This window comes from Myotis davidii, unplaced genomic scaffold (assembly GCF_000327345.1).
Source record: "Myotis davidii unplaced genomic scaffold, ASM32734v1 scaffold32, whole genome shotgun sequence".
In the NCBI taxonomy this organism is placed as follows: Eukaryota; Metazoa; Chordata; class Mammalia; order Chiroptera; family Vespertilionidae; genus Myotis; species Myotis davidii.
In genome coordinates this window covers 1,329,493-1,354,594 of record NW_006286587.1, presented here as the reverse complement: position 1 = coordinate 1,354,594, position 25,102 = coordinate 1,329,493, and the positions used below count along the sequence as shown (strand labels likewise).

The 25,102-nt window shown below is 45.5% G+C and overlaps 1 protein-coding gene across 1 annotated transcript in view; it reads left to right on the top strand.

The window, feature by feature from the left end:
• The window catches only part of LOC102764707 (chromosome unknown open reading frame, human C20orf194), a 107,157-nt gene that overhangs the window by 66,618 nt on the left and 15,437 nt on the right, over positions 1-25,102 (top strand). Inside the window, exons 21-29 of the mRNA XM_015560217.1 lie at positions 6,418-6,521; positions 7,346-7,492; positions 8,548-8,636; positions 9,222-9,323; positions 9,591-9,708; positions 11,849-11,937; positions 13,159-13,317; positions 19,753-19,878; positions 23,424-23,461. Of these exons, the coding sequence (XP_015415703.1) occupies positions 6,418-6,521; positions 7,346-7,492; positions 8,548-8,636; positions 9,222-9,323; positions 9,591-9,708; positions 11,849-11,937; positions 13,159-13,317; positions 19,753-19,878; positions 23,424-23,461 (972 nt within the window). The remainder of the gene's footprint in view (positions 1-6,417; positions 6,522-7,345; positions 7,493-8,547; positions 8,637-9,221; positions 9,324-9,590; positions 9,709-11,848; positions 11,938-13,158; positions 13,318-19,752; positions 19,879-23,423; positions 23,462-25,102) is intronic.

The window sequence follows — 25,102 nt, the reverse complement described above, 5'->3', positions numbered from 1 at the left end:
TCCACAGGCTGATGCTCTATCCACTGAGCTAAACCAGCGAGGGCGAGAAGTTTAATACAGTACTCACAGGTCCTGGAGGAAGCACAGGGCATGCCTTGGGGGCCACACAGGGAGGGCAAGGCAGGGTGCGGGCAGAGAGAGAGACAGGACCTGGGCACATGCCTTTAACAAGGTCCATGAGTGGAGTGCTTTGGGATTCCCAGAGTAAGGCCAGATTTGTCCAATTCAAATTTGAAAGAGTGGGTTCTTAGTAAGCTCCACAGGGTTCTTATCTAAAGTGCACAGGAGGAGGCACTAAGATGGGGAGAGACTTTTGATCACTAGAGCTCTTGGGGAAATCACATCAGGAACTTACATTTGTTTGTGACTCTGCGGGCTATTATCTAGGGCATGTGCTTGCATAAGGAGGCTATTGTCAGTTAGAGGGCCCTGTAGGCCACTTGGCTAAACAAAATGGATGCTGAGGCAGCTTAGCTAAACTCTCAACAGTTATCTAATGTCCTTTACCTCATCCAATGATTATTCTTTTCAGACATGGTACATTTTACCTCTAGGAGTTTGATTTAGATATTTTTTACATCTTTTATGTCTCAAGTTAACATGGTTCAGTCTTCTAGCTTTTTGAACATATGGCATACAGTTTTAATGATTGTTTTAATGTATTTTTCTTCCAGTTCTTTCATCTGGGCCTTGCTTTTAAGCTTTGTTAGGCATAGAGCAAAGCAGCATTTAATTAGGGCTAATTTTACCCCACTCCTGAGGCAAAATCCTTCTGAGTACTCTACCTGATGTCCCTGTGAAGTATGAGGTCTTCCACTGGGCTGGTGGGAATGGGCAGAAATTCCAGTGCAAGGTACGGGTTGTTGTTCATTGTTTCACACAGCAATATCCAGTTTTTCCAGGACCATTTGTTGAAAAGACTCCTTTCTCTTTTGAGTTACCTTTGCACCTTTGTTTAATATCACTTGACCTCAGTGGCTGGTTGACGCTCAGGCTGCTCCTTCATGCTCCCTATAGTGCTCTAGAGATTTTAGGGTGTTTTCTTCTGCTGGACAGTGATTGTTCAGCAATGAGGAACAGGGGCTCTGGTCCCATTGACATGTGGGGCCATTGACACATTCTGAGAACTCTGGTGGCTAAGCTGAGTTTCACCTTCCTGTGATGGGAAGGCCCAGGCAGTGGTCATCCTCTATCTGCTGCCTTCATTCTGCACCATCTCATGTGTTCCCTTGTTGAGGGATACTTTAAAAGAGAATGTTCTCTGCAGTGCTGAACATGAATGAATTATACAGGGGTGGGCACAAGTAGGTTTATAGTTGTGAGTACATGAAACAGAGTTTATTCTTGTATTATTTATTAATTACTGTATTTTTAAAATATATTTTATTGATTTTTTACAGAGAGGAAGGGAGAGGGATAGAGAGTTAGAAACATCGATGAGAGAGAAACACCGATCAGCTGCCTCCTGCACACGCCCCACTGGGGATGTGCCCGCAACCAAGGTACATGCCCCTTGACCGGAATCGAACCTGGGACCCTTGAGTCCGCAGGCCGATGCTCTATCCACTGAGCCAAACCGGTTAGGGCAATTACTATATTATTTTCCATATGAACAACTGTAAACCTACTTGTGCCCTCCCCTGTACAACTGTGTAGTACTGTACCTATAACCTGGCTGGATGTTGAGAAAAGTAGGCAAGTCACAGAAGGACAGGTGTTGGGGTTTTGTTGTTGTTTGGGTTCTTTTTGTTAAACCATGTGTGTATATTTCACACACTCTCACACACAGAGAATGAAAATTACTCAGCCATTACATCATAATATTTCCCTGACAGTGATAAATGTTCCCTCTTCACACAGGTTGGACCATAAGTGGATTTTTATTTGTACAGCCAGTTGTCCAAAGGAGGAAAAGCCAAATTCTTCATTGGCATTTGGTGTCTTTGTTTGCCCTGAGGTCTCCTCCTTCTTCTGTTGGACTCCTGAGAATGCAGAGGTCAATCAAAGGCAGAACCATGCTGCATCCCTGACTGCCTCTGGGTAGTGAGGAGGAACATTCTCTCACTTGGGTTTCAGATTCACAGAGTGGAGAAGGAATGACAGAGCCCATCCACCCAGGGCACCAGGGACGAGACAAGGAGCCAGGAAGATCTCATCAGGAGTTGGCTACTCTGGTCACTGAGAAACCCCTACAAAGGCATGTCCCTTCGGACCATAGTCTGACAGCCATGAAGCCAGAGCAGATACCAGAGTGGTATTACAAAAAGTGGATTAGGATCTAAGAGACCAACCAGGGCACTGGCATTGGGCCACCCAGTGAGTCACTTCAGTTATCTCATGTGTGCCCTGAGAATAATGACAAGGCTACTGCTCCCAGAGCCAGAGGCGTAGCTGCACCAGTACTAAAACCAGTTCTTGTTTACAGAGTCTCTGCCCTGGGCCAGGAGCCATAGTGAGTGCTTTTTTAGCGCTATCTTGTGAATTCTGTCTTCCTCTTTTCCATTTTGTTTTGAGGCTTCAGAGTCTAGAGCAGCAGTTCTCAACCTGTGGGTCGAGACTCCTTTGGCGGGCGTTTGACCCTTTCACAGGGGTCACCTAAGACCATCCTGCATATCAGATATTTACATTACAATTCATAACAGTAGCAGCATTGCAGTTATGAAGTAACAACGAAAATAATTTTATGGTTGGGTCACAACATGAGGAACTGTATTTAACGGGCCAGAAGGTTGAGAACCACTGGTCTAGGGTGAGAACTGAGAGTGCCTTTCCATGGTGCACCCCACAGTGTTTCTCCGGGTTTCTCTTTCCCTATCTTTCCAGTGAATATTTGGAATATGCAAATTCTCATATCTGCTCTTTTCTGGAAGCTTTAAGAGGATTTTGAGGTTTGTCCAGGAGTGAGTGGTACTGGACTTGTTTCTGAGAAACTTCACATTAGAGGTACACAAGTGGAAGGTTTGCCCAGGATCTGGAAGGGTACAGATACTAAGCAGTAGGTAGGGGAGCAGTTTCTATCTCCTGATGCCTTTTGATTCTCTTTTCTCTGTAAGCAGTAGGTAGACATCTTGTGATAGGAATTGGTGTGGTTGTGGTGTTCAGAGAGTGTTGTAGGTCTTGGGGGAGTTGGTGGAAGGGGTTGGGAAACAGCAGTGGATGGACTGCTGGGAAGACTGTGGGCTTGTTAAGGTTGAGGAAACAGAGAAGGCCCATGATCATATTAGCCACACATGGTCTTTGGAAGAGCAAAAGTGAAGGGAAAAGGGGTGAGAGAACCAAAGTGCATTGGCATCAGACAAAACTGTGCTTTTTATACTGGCTCCACCATCAAGTACTTCTGGGGAAATCTCTCTAAAATTTCCCCATCAATCCTGTAAGAATTCTTTCTCTTATAATTGATGTGAAGATGGAAAACTATAATGCATATGACATGCTTGGTATGTAGTAAAGTAAAATCAGAGATTAAAAGCAGATCTTTTCTGGGGGATCTGCCTTGGATGTGAATGAAAGGAAACACAGAAATTTCTGAGCAATAGGGGAAAATAGGAGGACTGGAAGCTTTAAAGGCTCAGTGACATCAGATGATGAGGTTTTTGGAGTAAGAATAACTAAAAGGATAATGGGATGCTATAGAAGCTGAAAATTCCAGGGGTTAAGATGTTCTGGGTGCTGCTTTATTGCTGTAGAGTTGGGAGTAAGGAACAGTGAGGCCAGAACGTTTTGTGAGCCATCCCCTGATCTCTCAGAAGGAATGGGAGTGTTGGCTTTGGAAGAGAAGACTGTGAACACATACAGAGGCTATTGGAAATGTTGGGGACTGATTAATGCTATAGAAGCTGAAAATTCCAGGGGTTAAGATGTTCTGGGTGCTGCTTTATTGCTGTAGAGTTGGGAGTAAGGAACAGTGAGGCCAGAACGTTTTGTGAGCCATCCCCTGATCTCTCAGAAGGAATGGGAGTGTTGGCTTTGGAAGAGAAGACTGTGAGCACATTCAGAGGCTATTGGAAATGTTGGGGACTGAGAGGGCAGTAGATGTGAGCAGTGAAGGAAATGAAAGTATTGTGCCAGCATGGAGGGGAATGATCTGGGAGCAGCAGAGAGGAACCCTGGCGTTGGTGCAAGATGAAGCTGGGACATGGTAGCCACTACTCAAGAGGGCCCTGGGGCAAGGCTGTGTGCAAAGGAAGCCAGGCTTTACTTGTTAGAGGTGGGAGACTTACAGGCTTGAACCTGAATGCCTTGAAGTGGGCTAGCTAGTCTCTGGCAGCTGCTGCCACAGATGGTAAGGTTGGCATTAATTCTTACTGGCTGATCATCTTGTTCTTTCATTGATATGCAGGCTCCAAACCTTCCTCTTTTACCTAAAAACTATCTCCATCTTCTCCACTTCTCCCCATTCCTGTTAACATGCATGCACAAACATACGCACTCACCCGGCTGGCGTAGCTCAGTGGTTGAGTGTCCACCCATAAACCAGGAGGTCACAGTTCAATTCCTGGTCAGAGCATATGGCCAGATTGCAGGCTCAATCCCCAGTGTGGGGTGTGCAGGCAGCCAATCAATGATTCTCTCACCATTGATGTTTCTATCTCTCCCTCTCCCTTCCTCTCTGGAATCAATAAAAATATATATTTTTAAAAAACACAAGCAAACAAAAAAAAAGTTGAAGTCTTCAAATTCCTCACGTTGGCCTTTGCTCTTATCATTACAACTTCCAGAGTTTTGAGGCTACTTTCCTAGAGCTACAGCTCAAGGAATCACTAGATATAAATGACAGTGTTCCCAAGCCTGTGCCTTGAACTCCAATAAGTACTTTCTCTTTTCTCTATATGTGAAAACAGGGAAAGAAAGGCAGTTATAGGAACAGAAGGATCCCGCCTGGACCAGCTCCAGAAAACAACTTCACCCAGGGGTCTTATGGGTGTTCTGAGTGCTTCATTTGGGTCTCAAAATAAGCTCAGGCCCAGCCTTAACACTTGTCATCTTTCTGTGGTCTACCACATAGAGCCCATACTGAGCTTTCTGAATGACCTTGGCCATCCCAGAAACAGCATCTCTCCTTAGATCTGAATCCTTGTACTTAAGAACCTACATCCGCTGTTCACATCTCACCTATTTTGCTTTTGTGAATAACAGAACATCAGGCCTCCAGAGTCTGAGAACCAAGTTATTGCCTAACTCAAATCTTCCTTTGCTAGAAACAGGCCCTTAGGCTCCATTAGTCCTTCAACTGAGACCCTGGTACTCCTTCTTGGGCCTTAAGTGAGGCATGTGGTCTCTTCAAAGCTGAACCAGTGCTGGGGTCCAAACCCAGCAGGTCCAGGGGTCCCCAAAGGTGTGGACGGGGTCGGCGAAGACTATTCACCCTCTTCCTACGGTGGAGTCCGATCTGTCCCGAGTGCAGGGCACTTACCTAGGGGTCCCTGTTCGGGCACCAGATGCTGGGGTCCAACCCCAGCAGGTCCAAGGGTCCCCAAAGGTGTGGACGGAGTCTGCGAAGAAGGACTGACACAGAGACAGCATTCAGTTGATCAGCAGCCTAGCCAGGATCTCTAGCCAAGTTCTGTGTAGGATCTCCGGCCAGGTTCTGTGTCCATGTTCTCTTGCTAGGTTCTCCAGCCAGGTTCTGTAGCCATATTCTCTTGCTACGTTCTCCAGCCAGGTTCGGTTTAGGTTCTCCAGCCAGGTTCGGTCGCCAGGTTCTGTAGCCGGGTTCTTCAGCCAGTATCTCCATTCCAGGGAGTAAAGATTATGTAGCTTAAGTGTGATGGTTTGTAGTTAAAGAGATTAATTCCCCGCCTGGCACTTAGTGAAGGGGTTTTATTCCCTCCCTGACTTCAGGGGAAAATCTCTATCTGGGGAAACAACCTTTCTCGGAGAGGTGACCTTGGTTAAAACACATAGCACCAAGAAGGTGAGCAAACATATTACGAACAGTATGCCATATACGCCAGGTCCCTTGAAACATATGCTGTGCAGATGTTTCTTCCCTGCAGTGACTGTGTCAAGCAGCAAGGATGGACCGGCTCCCGGCAAACCAGCTTCTGCCAAAATAGGAGAAAGGGGCACCTATAAACTCAGTAATGGAGCAGACATACTGAGTCTTTTTTAGTGTGTTTCCTTGGAAGACACCCGTATTTAAATGTGAATTTTGCCTCTCCCCATCAGCTGATAACTTACTCACTTGTTTTTTTTCTAATTCTCATGCAGAGATTATATCTAATGACTCATTTATCTCTGAGACTCTAAGAGGGTACATTGGCTTCTCCAGAGTGCAGGGTTCAGAATAAAAACATATAACTGAAGCAATACAGACACTCTTCTGTGGTTACAACTCTCATACCTACAAGAAGGACATTGGAATCTGGCCCCCAGGATCCAGCCCTCCAGCTCTGACCAGCTCTGTTTTCCTTCCAGGGAAATTGTATTTCTTCTCTAGCGGCCTTCTGTTTTCTCACCGTCATCATGGAAGCATCATCATTTCCAAGGATCACATGAATTCCATTTCATTCTATGATGGGGTAGGTATTTTACTAGTCTGTGGCTTTCGTGTTCAGAAAGATACTCCACTTCTGAGAGAAAAACCAAATAACTCTTTGTCCTCGCTCTACCACCATGGGTGAGGATGTCAGGAATCAGCACTGCGTTTAAGACAGGCAGGCAGGGAGACCATGGAGAGGCATGCCCACTCTCAGGGCCCTAAGCCTCATCAGCCTTGCTGCTCTGTAAAGGGCTTAGCTACAAGGGGCTTCTGGGTCAGGAGGGCCAGCAGCTACCCATGGGTAATTAACTCATCCCAAAGAGGATGAGAAAGTGGTCTGAAGAAGGCTTCCAATGGCCCCTACCAGATGGCCACCTACCCAGGAACACAAAGCTCACCCATCTAAGAGCTGCTTCCTGCCCAGCCAGCATAGCTCAGTGGTTGAGCATGGACCTATGAACCAAGATGTCACAGTTTGATTCCCAGTCAAGGCACATGCCCAGGTTGGAGGCTTGATCCCCCGTAAGGGGCGTGCAGAAGGCAACAGATCAGTGATTCTCCCTCATCATTGATGTTTTTATCTCTCTCTCCCTCTACCTTCCTCTCTGAAATCAATAAAAATATATTTTTTTAAAGTACCCTAGAATGAATTTTGAGGTGACATTTTTAGGAAAAAAACACCTTTGTGCTTCCTATATCTTGTATACTGGGTATTGGAAAGCACATCTATTATTGAACCCCAGTAAAATCACATAATGTGAAAATCATTTCACTAAAATTCATTTTATGTGTCTGATAGTAGTCGTGAGGGCTGGTATCATGCAAATAGCTTTTCTCATTGATGCTCCCTCTTTTTTCTCTTAGGATTCCACCAGTGTTGTTGCTGTCCTTCTGGTATACTTCAGAAGCTCATTACTTCCTCATCTCCCAGTTCATTTCCATGGTTCAAGCAATTTTATGATGATTGCCCTTTTCCCCAAATCAAAGATCTACCAAGCATTTTACCCAGAGGTAACATCAATCATTAGTGAGCAAAACTACTACTCTTCCCCCTAGCAGTTTAGGTGGTAAGGCAGCATCTCAGTGAAGTGATGAGGAGTGTTGGGAAGGCTGGTCGGGTGGCTGCTTCTAATCCCTTTGGGTTCTGGAGTGGTGCCTTGCGTTAAGAGTTGAGAACTTAAAGGAACTGAGCAAAAGGCTTTTTTAGCTTCTAAGAAAAGTCTTCCTGTCCCTTTAAATCCTAATTAGACTTATTTTCCCTTTAGCTACTTGGTTGAATTCTTGGGCCCTACCTACTGGATTAGAGCTCTCTGCCCCACCCCAAGTTCTCCCTCCCCATGTTTCAGAGCCCTGCCCTTGTGAATGGTCCCACCTGGCAGGCTTATTATAGGCACTCAGCACAGATTGCATGAGTGAGGGAGCTTACTGAGAATTATACAACCCACTTAGAGACCAAGAATAGTCAAAGTCAAACAGATGGCCAGCCTTATGATGGTGGAAATCTTTGGAAAGGTGTGATTGGAGCAGCTTATGAGAGGACAGTGTCTCTCCCTCAGGACAGATGCGCAGAACGTGGAGGAGACGAGCTGGCCGTGGCTGCAGATGGCGTCTCAGGCCCGTCTGTGTCTCCCTCTGACTGCCTGCTGGTCCTTCCTACCTCCTTGTGCTGCTGCTTTCAACCTGGAACATGGCAGCAGCCCTTTAGATTCTCTTTGGCCATCCCTCTGCCTCCAGACAGGAGTTGCTTGAACACTCCTTCTGTCTGGCCTGTCACCAGGGAAGACATGCCACTTCTGCCAGAACGTGTTATCCAGCACCTTCTTCTGTGCCTCCTGGCCTCTGAAGGAGCAGAATCCCTGGGAGAGGAACCCAGAAAGAAATTCTAGTTTTGAAAAATACAGAACAAAATTGCTTCAGGTCTCTATTTTTGAAACAGACTTGTTTGTTATGCTGGTCTGTCTCCGTACTGACAGCCTAGATTTTCAACAACTATCAAAACCCCATGCGGGTTCCATATCCTGTTGTTGGGTTTCAAGTGTTCTTTGCTCAAATTCTGTTTTGTTTAGGTCTTCTCCCTCTGGCAACAGCAGGCTAACTCAGGGCTGTCTTTAAAAGTGATCCAGGAAGATGGATTATCTGTGGAACAAAAGAAATTGTAAGTGGCTGCCTTCAGTGTTTATGCTTGCTTCCTAAGTCGTGCATGTCTGTTCTCTCTGCAGGATGACTTGCGTTATGTAACACAGGGGTCTTGGCTTCTAAAAGGGCCGACACAGTCACTTTAGTGCTGCCAACTTGCAGGTAGCAAGAGCCCTTGGGGAAATAAAAGTCAAGAAAGATGAAATCCACCAAGAATCAGAAACCCATTGTATTACCAGGGGTTTCAGGCCAGCCTTCCTATGCGGGCACACCAGTCGCATTTTATTTAAGTCGGCAAGATGCTTGTTTTGGAAGTGTTGACTCTGTCACAGGACTCTGGCTTGAAAGCATCAGAATAAGTTATGTAAAGTATGTGCATCATAGGGATTAATATATTGTTATTGATTTCAAAGAGGAAGGGAGAAGGAGAGAGAGAGAGAGAAACAGCAATGATGAGAGAGAATCATTGATCAGCTGCCTCTTGCATGCCCCACACTGGGTTTCACCTGACCGGGAGTCGAACCATGACCTCCTGGTTCAGAGGTCGATGCTCAACCACTGAGCCACACCAGCTGGGTTAATCTGTGAGCTTTTGATATTCCAGACACTCCAGTGCACAGAAGCTCTTCGATGTCCTGAGCCATGCTGCCAGGGAGAAACGAAGTCCTCTAAAGCTGCTCTCCGCCAAACTCCCAGAGCTGGACTGGTAAGCTCTGATTTTCTGTTTATAGATGTTTAATATTCTGGCTTTGAAATGTCAGAAACCTCAGTGTTGGTCCTTTCTAAGCTTTTTTCTTCATAGCTTCTTAGGGATCATAGAAGTTAGTAATGACACACCATATCCAATGTTATTCTTTAGAGAGAATCTCTAAGGTTTCTTTTTCATCAATTAAATAAGGAGTTTCTCATGTGGATGGGCACAGTAAGGCCAGGCTGGTGATGCTAACACAAGAGCATTCTCTTGCTTTTCTAGGTTTCTCCAGCATTTCGCTATCAGCAGCGTTAGTCAGGAGCCTGTGATGAGGGCCCATCTCCCTGTCCTGCTGCAGCAAACTGAAATCAGCCCTACTCACCGAGTAGAAAATGACAAGGTACAGCAGCTCACCAAATCTGCTGGGAGTTCATGGGAAGAGAACCCTGATAGCCTGGCCTTGATCTTCTGTATAAGTTAACAAGAGTAGCTCAGGCAGAGTCCCTTTTATAGGCCTCTCCCCCTCTTTGGACACTGATGTAATAATGCACATGAAACCTGCTCTGTGCAATGTGTACAGGCGTCTGCATTAACCCCAGCCAAGCCTATGGCAGCTTGAAACTCTGGCACCCTGCCGGGCCCTCCCCTTCCTTCTCCAGGCTTTTCAAACTCTTGCTCAGTGCTCTCATGCTGTCAGCTCTTTCTGGTTGTGACAAGGACTTACCTGGCACTGGGTGACACATTGAGCCTAATGATGGGATGGGCCTTGTTACTTGGGCCTTGCTGGCATCACCAAGGTAAGGTGATACTGTATAAACATCACAGAGTGGATTTTAATCTGCTCCCATTCACACTCCCTTCCTCTTAACCCCTCCCACCATTTCTTTGGAGCCATATGTCTTTATATGCTCAAAGAGGGCATTTATTTCTGTGAAAATCTAGAAGACACTCAGCTATAAAAGAAAATAGAACCAGTAAGCAATTAGAAGCCTCGTTTTTCCCTTAGGAAAAATGAAATTGCCTACTTGTTATATTTTGTTAAAAGGTGCTATAGGCCCTGGCCAGGTACTTAGTTGGTTAGTATTGTCTGGATACACCACGATTGCAGGTTTGATCCCCGGTCAGGGGACATACAAGAAGAAACCAATGAATGCATAAATAAATGGAACAACAATATTTCTCTCTCTCTCTAAAAATCAGTAAAAAATATTTTTAAAGGTGCCGTAGGACTGTCCTTAAAATAAGAAGGTGTCTGGCTATAAGCATGTGTGCTGTGATTTGAGAGGCTGGGGCCTGGGCACTGAGAAAAGGAAATTTGGATGGGAGGAGGATAAACAAAAAGTCAGTTACATGGAATACTCCCCACAGGGGCAGAGAGGGATACAAAGTAGGGGCCTGGTCAGAGGGGAGGTGGGAGAGCTGCTACTTCCCAAAAAGAGGAGGGACCCATTGCCATCTCTCTGCTGACCAGTGAGTGTCACCGCGCTGAGCCTTAGTGTAAGTTATTTGTGACCAGGCCTGTCCATGTGAGTCTTGTGTATTGTGATAAAGCACATACTTAAAGAGGCCTTTGCCACACTATATCACTTTTTCCTTTCCTCCCCTGCTTGACCCTTCTTTGTTAGTGAATTTCTTTGAGTTGCTTTACAATGTCTGCCTGCAGAGGGCCCTGTTTTCTTATGGCTGTGTATTAAAGTTGGGACAACCCAGCCTGGGTCTTCTCACCATCAAAATTCAAAGGACAAAAGGCCACGACCAGCCTCTGCTTCAGGGAATTCAGCTCCTTGTGCTGGGCAACTTTAATGTGCAAACATTTCACAAAACCCTACATGTGGACATTTTGCTCCCCAGAGGTCAGTCTGAGCAGAGCAAAGAGAAGTGGAACCGGCTCTGAGCTGAGTTGTAGGAAGAAGCTGACACCTGCATCCCCAGCCAGTTTTTAATGCCTAACATCCTACAATGTATTCTCCTTGCAGCACTCAGGACCTCACCCCACTAATCATTTCTATTAGAGTAAAATATATGTTAAAAAAAAAACAAACCCAAAAACCTCAGAGAAAATAAAAAGACTCAAAAATGCTTCCTACACCAGTTTGTTTCCTCAGCTCAGGCTATGCAGCTTGGAGGGCAGAGCAGCCAGACAAAAACATCTACATTCCCACTGGTTTCCTTGGCTGAGGTTACTATGCCAGTTGAGCCTATGGCATTTTGGTTCCAGACCTCTTATCTGCCTAGTATTTTCCACTGTATTTTAATTGATCTAGTCAGTGTGCTCTATGGAAATTATAATACTAATACAAAATTTAAAAAGTGTTTGCTATGTGCCAGACAATGTTCTAAGCACTTTACATATATTAACTCTAATCATCACACCTACCTCGAAAGGTAGGTTCTGTTGTTAGCCCAAGGTCATCACAAAGCTAGTGAGTGCTGGTGCTGAAGTTCATACTCACAGAACCTGGCGCCAGCAGCCTGTTCTCTCGCACAAGGCTGCCCCCCCCGAATGAATCACAAACCCACACGGCTTTTCTTTCGCGTAGGTCGTCATCAGCATTGTAACTGGCCTCCCGGGGTGCCATGCTAGCGAGCTCTGTGCTTTTCTGGTCACTCTGCATAAGGAATATGGCAGGTTAGTATGGCTGCCGCCTTTGCTTTGGGGAAAGGGAAACCTTGGACACGTACTGACCTTTGGGGTAACTGGTATCAGCACAGTAGTCATCACCCATCCATTCATTTGACACGTTTGTACTGAGCACTTTCTGAATGCCAGGCACTGCTCTAAGTGTGGAGGACAAATGACCAAAACAGACACGAAAATCTCTGCCCTCATGGAGCTTACATTCTCATGTGGGAAGACAATTAACCAGATGAGGAAAATCGTGTAGTGAAAAGTACGATGGGGAAAATAAAGCAGAGAAGGCTATAGGGGTTAGTGGGCTGGGAGGTTGTGGGTGGGAGCAGGGATTCCAGCTTTAAAGAGGAGACCTCATTAAGAAGGTGACATTCGAGCAAAGGCCTCAGAAAGTGAGGGAATGAACCCCTGGGCGTCTGGACGAGCACTGTCACAGCCGGACCAGCGCCGCGAAGGCCTGGGAGTGTGCCTTGTCAGCAGGGCGATTCAGGGCCAGGGTGGTTAGAACTTGGGACTGCGTGAGTTCAGGTGCAGCTGGGACATGTTGGCTCAGGTGAAATTGGGGAGCCATTCATCCATCACTTCCACCTGGCTGGCAGGTTACTAAACAACACTTGCTCACTGAGGCATTGAGTCAGTCTACTTCAAAGTAAGGCATCCTGCTGGAGGCTGGAGGGATTGAGAGGACTGCAGTGGCCCAGAGGTTTGGGAGTTTTGGGTGGGAGGTTGTGGAGGCTGGAGAGACAGGTTTTAGAGAGATGTGAGGGAGATATTGGACCTCCTTTATATAAGTACTAAGTAGTTAACCAGTTTCTCCCTCATTTCCATTGCTTTTGTTCTGCAATCAGTCTAAATTCTTCACTCTGCACATTTCTTATTCTCAGCAAGCATTTTATTGAGCACCAGACTGAAGCCATTGTATTGAATGGTCCTTCAGGAAGTGACTGCCTGGTCAGTAGTCTTTCTCAGCTCTGAAGCCTATTGGCCTTTTTCCCTGTGGCAAGGAGTTTCCTGTCATAAGCTCCAGTGGCAGTGGTGTCAAGATAGGGGGCTCCAAACCCAGGCAGTGCCCCCTGCCTGTTTCTGTGGTGCCAGGATTGCGCTCTCCTGTACCGATGGATTCACTGGGCAGAATGTCTGACATTTGAATCCACGACTGAGCTGCCGGGCCAGGCCTTCAGGTGGCACCCACAGTGAGATCACACTTGCCATTTCCAGGTGGATGGTGTACCGCCAAGTCATGGACAGCTCTGAGTGTTTTCATGCTGCCCACTTCCAGAAGTACCTTTCCAGTGCCCTGGAGGCCCAGCGGCCCCGCTCTGCCCGCCAGTCAGCCTACATCCGCAAGAAGACCAGATTGTTGGTGGTGTTACAAGGGTGAGCACTGGGAGTCTGGGGACAGTGGGGTAGGGTGGTGGCATTGTCACTGCTGTTACTTAATGTGTAGCTCACCTGGGGCACAGAACAAACTCCACATGTGTATGAGCAGGGTCTGCACTACATAGAAAGGCCTTAAATGAGCAAGGACTCCTGTTGCCATCCTGTGGCCTGGAGTAGCTGGTGTAGCTTGCACACAAGTTTTAGGTTTGACTTTAACATCATACTGTCACCAAAAGGTGGGGATTAGGGAGGTTTTCTAGGTAAGTTTCTTTGATAATTCTTATAACAATAGTGATCCCTAAGCCTCTTCCTTCACTGTTTAGGCAAGGGAGCTTCACCTGTTTCAGCCCTCCCTCATATGGAGTTGCAGAGACAGCCCCCACACTCTGCAGTCTCCAGCCCCACCATCCTGAGGATGGCTGGTCCAAGGAGGGTTTCCTGAGACTGTCGGTGAAGAGCTTGATTAGTCCAGCTGAACAAGGAGCTCCCTGAGAGACAGGTTTGACTGTGTACCACTGCTCCCAGCACCCTAGCTACAAGGAGCTTCCCTTGACCTCTTGTAAGGCCACCCAGGAAGGAGCCCCGTGCAGGTCTATCACCCCCTTAGAGGAGACTGTGCCGAAATGCAGGCCCTGCTCTTCACTGGTGTCACTGTGGTTGGTGATAAAGACTCTTGTGGCAGTTCTCATAAACTGCTTTTGTGCTATGCTGGTTTTTGTGCTTGTAATAATAATGATTTGCAATTGGCTCATTGTTTCCAGTAAAGAATAGGCCCAGATAATGGTGAGAGTTGGAGGAAAGCCAGGTCAGTGGTCCTGAGCAGGAAATGGCAAGGCTGTGCACCCCACCAGGCATCATTCCTCTTCCTCATGCCTGTTGTCACCCTGCCCTGGGCTTCTCTTCTGTCAGCCCCTTTGTGGGCTGAGGTTGTGGAAGCCACAGAGCAAGTGTCTGAGTTGAAACCACTTGTTTTCTTTTGTTTTTTTCCGTCGCTTATAATGGCCAAAATAATAGATTGGCCCCTGTCAGAGTTGAGAGTCAGTTGGGGTATGGACCTGGAGTCAAATTTGTCAATTTAACATTGTGCGGCTGAGGTAATTTTCCATCTTCTGTGACTTCATAGACCATCGTTGATTCCTGGTCTCTGATTGTGCAAGTCTGCAAAAGTGTCAGCTGTGCTGGCTGGCTGCTCTGGACTGCAGTGACAGTGTATGGCCAGCCCATTCTTGTCCTCTCAGATCCAGCCTTTGCCCAGTCACAGCCCTGGGATGCTAGGGACCTCAGATTTCTTAACAGACTCAAGCCAGGATGCCAGCTAAATGCTGTGGCTCTCACGAAGACACTGTCCTTACAGGCTGGGCCTAGTCTCTTGAGGCTCAGCAGGGAACTTGTGGCAGCCTCCTTTGTGAATGTCCATCTTCTTGGGGCTGGACCTCCGAGCCCAGTATTGAGATTGCTGGTGAAGGGTGACCCCAGAGGCTTCTCAAATTGAGAATGTATTCCTTTAATGTTACTTTACTCTTCATTTATAGGATTCTTTGGGGAGAACCTGTGGTTGGGGCTGAGTTTTATTTTGCCCCTAGAGTGGCCTGGTTCCATTTGACTTACTGCAGCAGTGGGGGCAGTGGTGTTGAGCTTGACATCAAGTGAAGCTATTAGTTGTTACTGTAAAAATTAATGTATTTTGAAATTATGAAATTTTTAATGGAGGACAGAACAGTGGTTGTCAGGAGTTAGAGATGAGAGTGGGGGACAGAAGGGAGGTGTGTGTGGTTATAAAAGGGATCCTTATGGCGGTGAAGCTGTTCAGTATCTTGACTATGGTCGTGAATATAGGAACCTACACAGACAACAGAATTCTATAGAACTACATACATATAACACACAAATAAGTAAAACTGGATAAATCTGAATTTTAAAAGTTAATTTTAAGGAGTTGGTTTATACTTTGGAAGGTTATAAAATCACTTTCAATTATCTACATTTAAAATGAAGTATCTCAAAAATAAACAAATAAAATAAAACTAAGTATCTCTCTAAAAACAAAAGTTGAATTAATATGCCCAGTCGATGTGGCTCGGTGGTTGAGATGAACCAGGAGGTCACGGTTAGATTCCTAGTCAGAGCACACGCCCAAGTTGCAGGCTCAATCCCCAGTAGGGGCCGTGCAGGAGGCAGCCAATCAATGATTATCTCTCATCATTGATGTTTCTAGCTCTCCCTCTCCCTTCCTCTCTGAAATCAATAAAAAAATATTTTTTTAAACATTAAATTAATGTAAAACATGTTCCCAAATTCTAGGCTTAATTTACAAAAATAAAACAGAGCCCAAAGGACACTTGAATGGGATATCTGTTATTTCAGAGGAAACAAAGTTCAAGTCCTGCTGGGGTTTTGTTTGGGTTTTGGTTATTTTTAATAAAGAGAGTACAGACTAAAAAGAGGCAAACATGAAGAACCAGTTTATTGCCTTCATCATGAATTCAGGCAGTTTAGCCAAAGTGGCCAGATGCAGTCTGACAGCTGAAGTGGCCTGTTCCTTCGGTGGTGAGAACGGCCTCCTTCTGTGTGGAGGCCACGCCCAGTGTAATTGCTGTAAGGCAGGGGCTGGGGAGAGAGGAAGGGTCTAGCACAGTGATGGCGAACCTTTTGAGCTCAGCGTGTCAGCATTTTGAAAAAACCCAACTTAACTCTGGTGCCTGTCACATATAGAACTTTTTTTGATATTTGCAACCATAGTAAAACAAAGACTTATATTTTTGATATTTATTTTATTTATTTAAATGCCATTTAACAAAGAAAAATCAACCAAAAAAATGAGTTCGCGTGTCACCTCTGATACGCGTGTCATAGGTTCGCCATCACTGGTCTAGCAGGACCCCTCAGTAAGTAGAGTGAATGACACTTAGGGCTTCCTCTCTTGCCACAGGGGCTCTTGGCGGCAGTGCGCAGATGCATCATGTAGATGTACTAGCGCCAGTGATGACGAACCTATGACACACGTGTCACCTCTGAACACATTATTTTGGTTGATTTTTCTTTGTTAAATTGCATTTAAATATATAAAATACACATCAAAAATATAAATCTTTGTTTTACTATGGTTGCAAATATCAAAAAATTTCTATATGTGATACGGCACCAGAGTTAAGTTAGGGTTTTTCAAAATGCTGACACGCCGAGCTCAAAAGGTTCGCCATCACTGCACTAGCCTCACCAAGGAGCCTGGGGCCTGTTTCCACTTCTAAGCTTTTTCATTCAAATAAATGAAGATTAATGAAATGCTCTGAAAACCTGACAATTCCCCAGTCACCCTCTCTAAGGGTAAACCTATTGTGTTAGAATGACCAAAATCGGCAGGACTGGCTTGTAAAACTTACGGCACCAGAGTTAAGTTAGGGTTTTTCAAAATGCTGACACGCCGAGCTCAAAAGGTTCGCCATCACTGCACTAGCCTCACCAAGGAGCCTGGGGCCTGTTTCCACTTCTAAGCTTTTTCATTCAAATAAATGAAGATTAATGAAATGCTCTGAAAAACCTGACAATTCCCCAGTCACCCTCTCTAAGGGTAAACCTATTGTGTTAGAATGACCAAAATCGGCAGGACTGGCTTGTAAAACTTTTTTTTTTAATAGTTCATTGATTCTTAGAGAGGAAGGAAGAAGGAGAGAGAGAAAGAGAAACATAGAAGTGAGAGAGAAACATCCATCAGCTGCCTCTGGCATTGCCTCAAGCCCACTTGTGCCCTGACCTGGAATCGAACCAGCAACCTTTCTGTGCATGGGACAATACCCAACCAACTGAGCCACACCAGCCACGGCTGTGAATCTTTTTCAGTTCTTTTTTACCCAAGAAATGAGAAGCCTTGCCCTAGCTGGCTTGGCTGAGTGGATAGAGTGCCGGCCTGAAGACTGAAGGGTCTCAGGTTCAATTCCCGTCAAGGGCACATGCCCAGGTTGCAGGCTCTATCCCCAGTAGGGGGCGTGCAGAAGACAGCCAATCAATGATTCTCATCATTGATGTTTCTCTCCCTTTCCCTTCCTCTCTGAAATCAATAAAAATATATTTTTTTAAAAAATGAAAGGAAAGTCTCTGTAGGTTCATACCAAATATGGAAATTTAAAAAGCTCCAAAGACTCTTTTAGAATCAGGGAAAAGCTCATGCTGAGGAGCAAGGATGGGACACTTAACCATGGGAGTTATATCTATTAAACATGACCACAAAGAGATTTGAGGCAGTGTGCAAGCATCAGTCCTGCTTACCACATGTACGTAAAGACCTGGCAGTGTGGGCAATGTGGGGGTCTCTCCTGGCATCTAGGCCCACTCAGACACTGCAGAACCAGTGGAGAGAACTTCACATTGTACACAGGCAGGGGGAGAAACCTTCAAAAAAAGCCAGTGAGCGATGACTGGGTAGCTCAGTTGGTTAAAGCACCGTCCCATTACACCAAGGTTGCGGGTTCAATCCCCAGTGAGAGCACATACAAGAATCAATAAATGAATGCATAAATAATTGGAATGACTCCTCTCCTCTTCTCTCGCCTCCCATCACCTTCTCTCTTCTCTTTTCCTCTCTTTCTGTCTCTCCCTGCTCCCACCCTCCCTTCCCCTTTTCTCCTATAAATTAAAAATGAAAAGTCAGTGAGCAGCCCAGCCAGTGTGGCTCAGTTGATTGAGCATTGTCCCATGCACTAGGAGGTCGCCAATTCAATTCCTGGTCAAGGTACATGCCTGGGTTATAGGCTCAATCCTGGTAGGGGACCAGCAGGGGTAGCTGATATTTCACTCTCACATCAGTGTTTCTCTCTTGTTCTCCTTCTCTCTCTAAAAATCAATTAAAAATCTTTTTAAAAAAATCATATTACAGCCCAGCCAATATGGCTCAGTGTTTGAGCATTGACCTATGAACCAGGAGGTCATGGTTTAATTGTGGGCTCGATCCTCAGTAGGGGGCGTGCAGGAGGCAGCTAATCAATGATGTTCTCTCATCGTTGATGTTTCTCTTTCTCCTTCTCCCTCTCTGAAATCAATAAAAACATATTTTTTAAAAATTGTTTAAAGAAAGAAAAAGAAAAGCTGATGATCAGAGGGCTCACTCTAAAGGCTCTCTGGCTACCAGGCCCTCACTGGGGAATTCTAGAAGCTAGCACACCCTGTTCTTTACTAAAGCACTGCTGGTTTGTAGGGACTGAGGCAGACCTGGGGGGAGTGCTAAAATTGTAATCTGGGATAGAGCCAAGTGTCGTTTTACAGATGAGTTGTTTGTAGTGACTCAGAAAATGGCTCAGGCAGGCTGTACCTATCCTGCCAGCCGCCACAACTGCCCTCCCAAGGGCCCAGGATAAGACCCAGGCCCATGTGATCAGCAAGCCTGCCCATCAGCTTTGCCTTCCCTCCGTTGAAACTGACCTTTTAGTCATAGGCTGGGCCAGTCAGGAAATGTTCTCCACAAAGTGAAAAGGGCAGGTTCCCTCTTGTAGTGGCCATGTTTCTAGGTGGGGTTGAAGGTCCACTCATTCATCTACCCTGCTTTAGACACCATATAGATTACAGCATTCAACAACCACCTTCCATCTTAATTGCAGAGACAGACTATAAATAAATAAGAAAATACAGAGTATGTAGCTGATGTTCAGTGCTTTGGAGAAGAATTGGAGCAGGAGAAGGTTGTGCCAGAGAGGGGGTTGCTGTTATCACATAGGCTGTATAAAGTCAGAGGGCACCTCCCTCACAAGAGAGTGAGAGTGAGAGTAAGCCCTGCAGGCATCTGAGCAAAGCACGTCACATGAGAGGGGACAGTGAGTGCATGGTGGAAGTATGCCTGGAATATTCAGTGAAGAGCCAGGAGGCCAAAGTTGCTGATTCAGGTAAGGGAAGGAATAGATGAAGTTCTAAGTGAAAATGTCAATTTGACTCTGCACATCTGGAGTTTGGAGGGAGTTCCAGGCAGGAGATACAAATGCAAGGGTATTTGACACATGTTTCCCAACATGGAAAGGTACCTGATGAACCCCCTTTTCTCTCTTGCCTACATGTTCTGTGAGGTAGTAGGAGAGGAAAGAGCTATTTTAAGAAGAATAGACCAATGCAGGAGTGCCTAACTTGGTCAGAAAACAGGCCTAAGAACACCGAGTCCCACTCTCAGAGCCCCATAGTCACCTGTGCAGACTTACCTTTACCATGGGGTTTGGGGATTGAATTCTACCCACTCTTGCACAGTTATGAGGACTAATGGAACTTGGGAATGCAGAAACACTGTGGATTCCAGTGGCTCCAAATCATAAAGTGGGGTGACTCAAAGAACCCAATCATAGGCTACTCCTCTTGGTCCTCCTTCCACTCTTGCTCAAGCCATTCGACATTCTCCTTTTTCCCCCACCCCACTCTGCCACTCCAATCAGTAAACTAACCATTCCCTTTTTTCCTCAGCTACACAGATGTTATTGATGTTGTCCAGGCCCTGCAGACCCATCCAGACTCAAATGTCAAGTCTTCCTTCACCATTGGCGCCATCACAGTGTGTGTGGAGCCCCTGAGCTGCTACATGGAGCACAGGTACACTCCTAAGATTACCTCCAGCCCACAGGACATGGTGTGTTTAGTGTACAGAAAGCAACACACTAGAAGGAGACACATCTTTATATGTTTGTCTTTTGGAACTCATCAGTCTACCTTATATACAATAAATGCTCAGTTGTTACTGGATTAGTGCCTGGTTCTCAGAAGACCCCTTTGAACTGGCAGCCTCTCCCCACTGTTTTTTGTGTGCTGAAGAGGCAGTGAAACTGGGAGCAGCATCTCCCAGAAAGAAATGCCCAGGGCAGCCTTTCCTTCTTTACTGCAGTCTTTACTGCATAGGAGGGGCCTGTGTCCCAAGGCACTTGGAGCTTCTCAAAGATACTTTTTCATATGGTGAAGCCATCTTAAAGCCATTTTATCTCGTTAATGACACTCATTCTCACTGCTAGCAGGGGAACTTTTTTTCTCACTTTGGAAGTAATATAAGAACAGCAGCCCTAACCTCTTTGGCTTAGTGGATAGAGTGTCAGCCTGCGGACTCAAGGGTCCCAGGTTCGATTCTGGTCAAGGGCATGTATCTGGGTTGCAGGCGCATCCCCAGTAGGGGGTGTGCAGGAGGCATCTGATCATGTTTCAAACTCTCTATCCTTCTCCCTTCCTCTCTGTTGAAAAAAAAAAAAGGTAGGAAGAGATAATAATAAGGAAACAACAGATGGAAGTTACACTTCAGAAAAATTAGCCCAAAGAAATACTCTTCTGCACTGTGAAGAAGAAAAAAAATTAAGGAGAATAGGAGCTAATAGGGTGGGGTAGAGAGAGCTCAAGGAAGAGATATGAGAGGTCTGGGGAGCCCTAGCCAGGTAACTCAGTTGGTTATCATCCCTATGTGCCAAGGTTGCAGGTTCGATCCTGGTCAGGGCACATGCCAGGACCAACCAGTGGCCTTAGCTGGTGTGGCTCAGTTGGTTGAGCATTGTCCCATGCACCCAGAGGTTGCAGGTTCAATTCCCAATCAGGCCACATGCCCAGGTTGTGGGCTCGATCCCCAATAGGGGGCAAGCAGGAGGCAGACAATTGATGTTTCTCTCTCATCAATGTTTCTGTCTCTCCCTCTCCCTTCCTTTCTCTCTAAAATCAATAAATATATATTTTTTAAAAAAGAGTAAACCAGTGAATGCACAAATGGGTGAAATAACAAATCAATGTTTCTCTCTCAAAAAAATGAGAATAGGTCATAGTAGTCTTGCATTTTCTTTCTGTAAAGTGGGGTTAGTATGGCTTCTTTAATCTAGGAGGTAGAATAGATTCAGGATGGACCTATGTGAGATTTGCCTGATGTCTTTATTTTAGTGGGTTTCATTCATTGAATTTCTATTGAGTGATTGCTGTATGCCAGGACCATTCTAATCATTGAAGAAGCAGCAAGGAACAAGTTAACCCAAGTCTCATGTGAATATGCACATGAGAATTTTGGGACACATGTTTTGGGACAGATGAGATCAGTATCATTTATTGATTGACTAAAATTTTATATAAATCAGGTACTTGGTTGGAACATGAGAAAATGCATGATACCATACCTACATAAAATTTAGGAGTATATTATAACCACAACTGTTTTTGTTATTCAGAGGTAGAGCTGGTCAGCAACCACAATAGTATATGTATTATTTCAGTGTTTGTTGGTGCAGAACTTGTCTACTATGTCCAAGACTCCTAAGCCAAGCACTCTTTAACATTGCAGTGTAGTGGAGAGGATGAGTGCGCCAGCATTTATTTGACTGTTTGTCAGGCCCTCTGATGCTTTACCCTCCTAATTCTCTAAGTCCCCCTTTAAGGTAGGCGTCATTGTCAGGTTTTACCACGACAGAGCCGCTCAGAAAAATTAAGTAATTTTCCAAATGCCACATCAATGGCATGTACATAATTAATCATGATATAGAGTAGGAAGTACCATAATAAAATATGCTTTGTATAATGCAATTTTATGCAAATGATGAAGAAGCGGTGATAACTCCTGTTTGAATTTGAAAGAAAGCCAGAGTATGAATTTGAAGGACCGGGATCCCAAAGATGCCAACATATGAGAAATTGTATTCCAGTTTTAGGGAATCATATGTATGTGCAAGTCCATGTGTTCTGACTATTTTCTTTGCAGATGCTTAAAGGGAGCAGCTCGATGACCTCAGGCCTTCTCAGATCCCTTAAGGGGGGACTCTGATCAACCTTATCTAAAATGCCTGGCTGTGAGAAGCAAGCAGGATGCTAAGAAGGGCCTTTCAGGTCACAAGCACTTGATGGGGACAGACACTTTCTAACAATATATTTGCTGTAGGGGGGAGGGGGTTCAGTGAACAGTGAGTGCAGGGAAGTCACTGAGTTTTGGTCTTGAAAGACTGGTGTGGATGTTCCAAGGCTCTTGACCTTGCTCAGAGCACATAGGGGGTTCCTCCTTGGAATTCTTCAGAAACCATGAGGCAGCCAGGCAAGAGCAACCCAAGAAGTGGTATTCATCCAGCTCATTCACCCACCAAATTTGGTTCCAAGTGATGTGTGCCTGGCTGGTTTTAGAAATCAAATAGAAGAATGAAGACTTGCCACCGCCAAGGGAAATCCCCCCGGTGTTTTGAACAACATTAGTACCTGCCACATAGACCAGAAACAGTTCAGAAGTGTGGCTTCAGTAAGCATCCTACTTGCAGGGAAAGGAAACAGAAGCTCTGTGGTGCCAAGCAGACCTGGGCCCTGCATCAGCCCTCCCACTTCCTGGCTTCATGTGCAGCCTTGGGCAAAGTGCTTGACTGCTTAGTCATCCTACACTCATTCTTCTCAGCTTTTAATCGGGTGGAAGTAAAGACAGAACAAGATTGTATACTTGAGCTGCATGCATAGCGCCCAGCCCCACAGTAAGATAAAAGGAGCTATTCTCATTAGTGTTACTGTTCTTCCCTGAGAAGAGCACTATGATGTTTTAGGAGTTTTAAAGCACTGAGAGGATGGGATTTTCTCTGGGGCTTCCTACAGAGCTCCAGTTCTTAACTAACTCTCACTTGGGATCAGTCACCCTCACCTGCTTCAGTTGTGACCCAGTCAGTTTGCTGCTTTTCATTCACTATTAGAGGTCAGAATGGGATTAAAGGGGAAGCAGGATTCTAGTGCGCACATGGAGGGAAAGATGGCACCTTTGGTACTGAAAGCCCCTGTTAGAGTTAGGTGAATGTAACTTTTCACATTTTCCCTTGAATTTCCCCTTTAAGAAGACAGTATCTCTTAAAAAAAAAAAAAAAAAAGCCAGCTCTCTTTCTGTTCCTATAGTCTAGAGACTGGCCATGCCCAGGTATCCCCTCTTAAGCATTCCACCAAGGGTTGGCCACGTAGGGACTTTTCCTGGCTTAAGGAACTCTGTTTTGGTTCAAAGCTGTGAAAACTTCTTGCATAGCCATGGCTATCCTAATGCTCAGTGCTGCCTGCCACTTGCCCCTCGAGTAAATCATCTTAGGTATCAGTGATATGCTCATTTTTGTGGGAAATAATGACAACTGTGACTTTATGGCTTTAAAATATTTATTTTTCCTCCCTAGATTTCTCTTTCCAAAATGTCTTGACCAGTGTTCACAAGGTAAGCAATGGGCTTTACTCGTGTTTGCATGACTTTCAGATTCTGTTTAGATGCAACAGACTTTTCTTCATGCTCCTACCTACCATTCTAAAATCTAAAACAAATAAATTGGTACAGGGAAAACTTTGACATCTTTTATTTTTATATTTGATAGGCAGATTTCTTCCAGAGTTTGTTTCTTAATGATGACAAATTGCCATGGCAACTCCTCTCCTGAGCTGGGTTTAAATCTGCCCTTGCCTTCCAACTAATATCAGTGGACTGAATAGGTATTCCTAGCCTCTGGAACATCAAGATCTTGCATTTCTCCTGTCCCATGAGTGCAGAGTATAGCCCAATAGAACCTTCTCCCTTAATATTCCCCCTACATACAATGAAATTTTCTAAATCCTTGGTAGCATTTAGAAAAATCCACACATCCTGTAGGTTACACTCAACTTTGCATTGTCTTACTGTCTGGAACCCTAGAAGCAGCACTTTTTAGTCATATTAGCTATGGTGCCTGGAGACCCAGAATAAATCCTAAGTTTCCTGTAGTGGTGATAAAATGCTCATTGTTGTCAGAAGACCTGGGCTCTGGGCTTCCTGAGTCAGCCCAGCCAGTAGATATCAGACAAAGAAATAACTCGGTGTGCCAGCAGAGTTTTGCCCTGCTGAGCCCCTGCCAGTCCACAGGGAGCGGAGACAGCAGAGCATACCAGAGATCCAGAGATGTTGTCCTGGGAAGCAGCTGAGCTGGGTGCTGCACAGGGCAGGAGGCCGGGTCACTGGAGGGAGGAATGTGCGTTGGACTGCTGACCAGGAGTCTCAAGTCCCGCCTTCAGAGGTCCCTGTGGCTTTACAGGCATTGCACCCCAGAAGCTGAGTGGAATGGAGGTAGATACCCATAGTATCTACCACATGTAGAGATTAAGGAGATTTTATGGAAGTTGGGTCGGTAGGATATGATGATAGGTTACACATGGGACATGAGTTAGAAAAAGGAGGTATCTTGGATGACTGCTAGGTTTCTAGCTTGAGAGATTAGGAAGGTTGGTAGTGCCTGTCCTTGAAATAGAAAGCACAGGAAAAAAACAAAGGACTGGAAGATAACCAAGGAGAGCTGTCTGGTCCTCAGATACATGTTTGGTAGTCAGCATCAAAGCCACGGGTGTGGGCTGTCGTCAGCTCCTGTCCACCACATTATTGCCACCCTAGTGTCCTTGGCTCCTTGACACTTTCTCCCTCAGTGTCCCTCTGGTTTTTTTGCACACAAAGCACAGATGGTTGGGCTGCACTGGCAAAGGGCAAGTGCTTTGTCTTCACTGTTCATGAAACTGAGCAATATTCAGGACAGATTGCATTCTCTCTGGCACTTATTAGGAATATTTCAATATCACTGTCTCCTAATTCAGTGTTCAAAGGCAACCTGTGTCAAATTCTATGCTTGTATAAAGCTAGGGATATGATCAGATATGGGCAGTCGATCTTGGATCCACATATGCTGTTTTCTGAACTCCAGGGGGCTTGTGCAGTGACGGTGCCTTGATAAATATCTTCCCCTTGCATCTGGGCCCAGGGAACCCTGTGGACTAGTCTGACCTGGCTCACCATGAGCATGGGCTGCATGGGGGCCCAGTGGGGGGAGATAAAAGGCAAGGT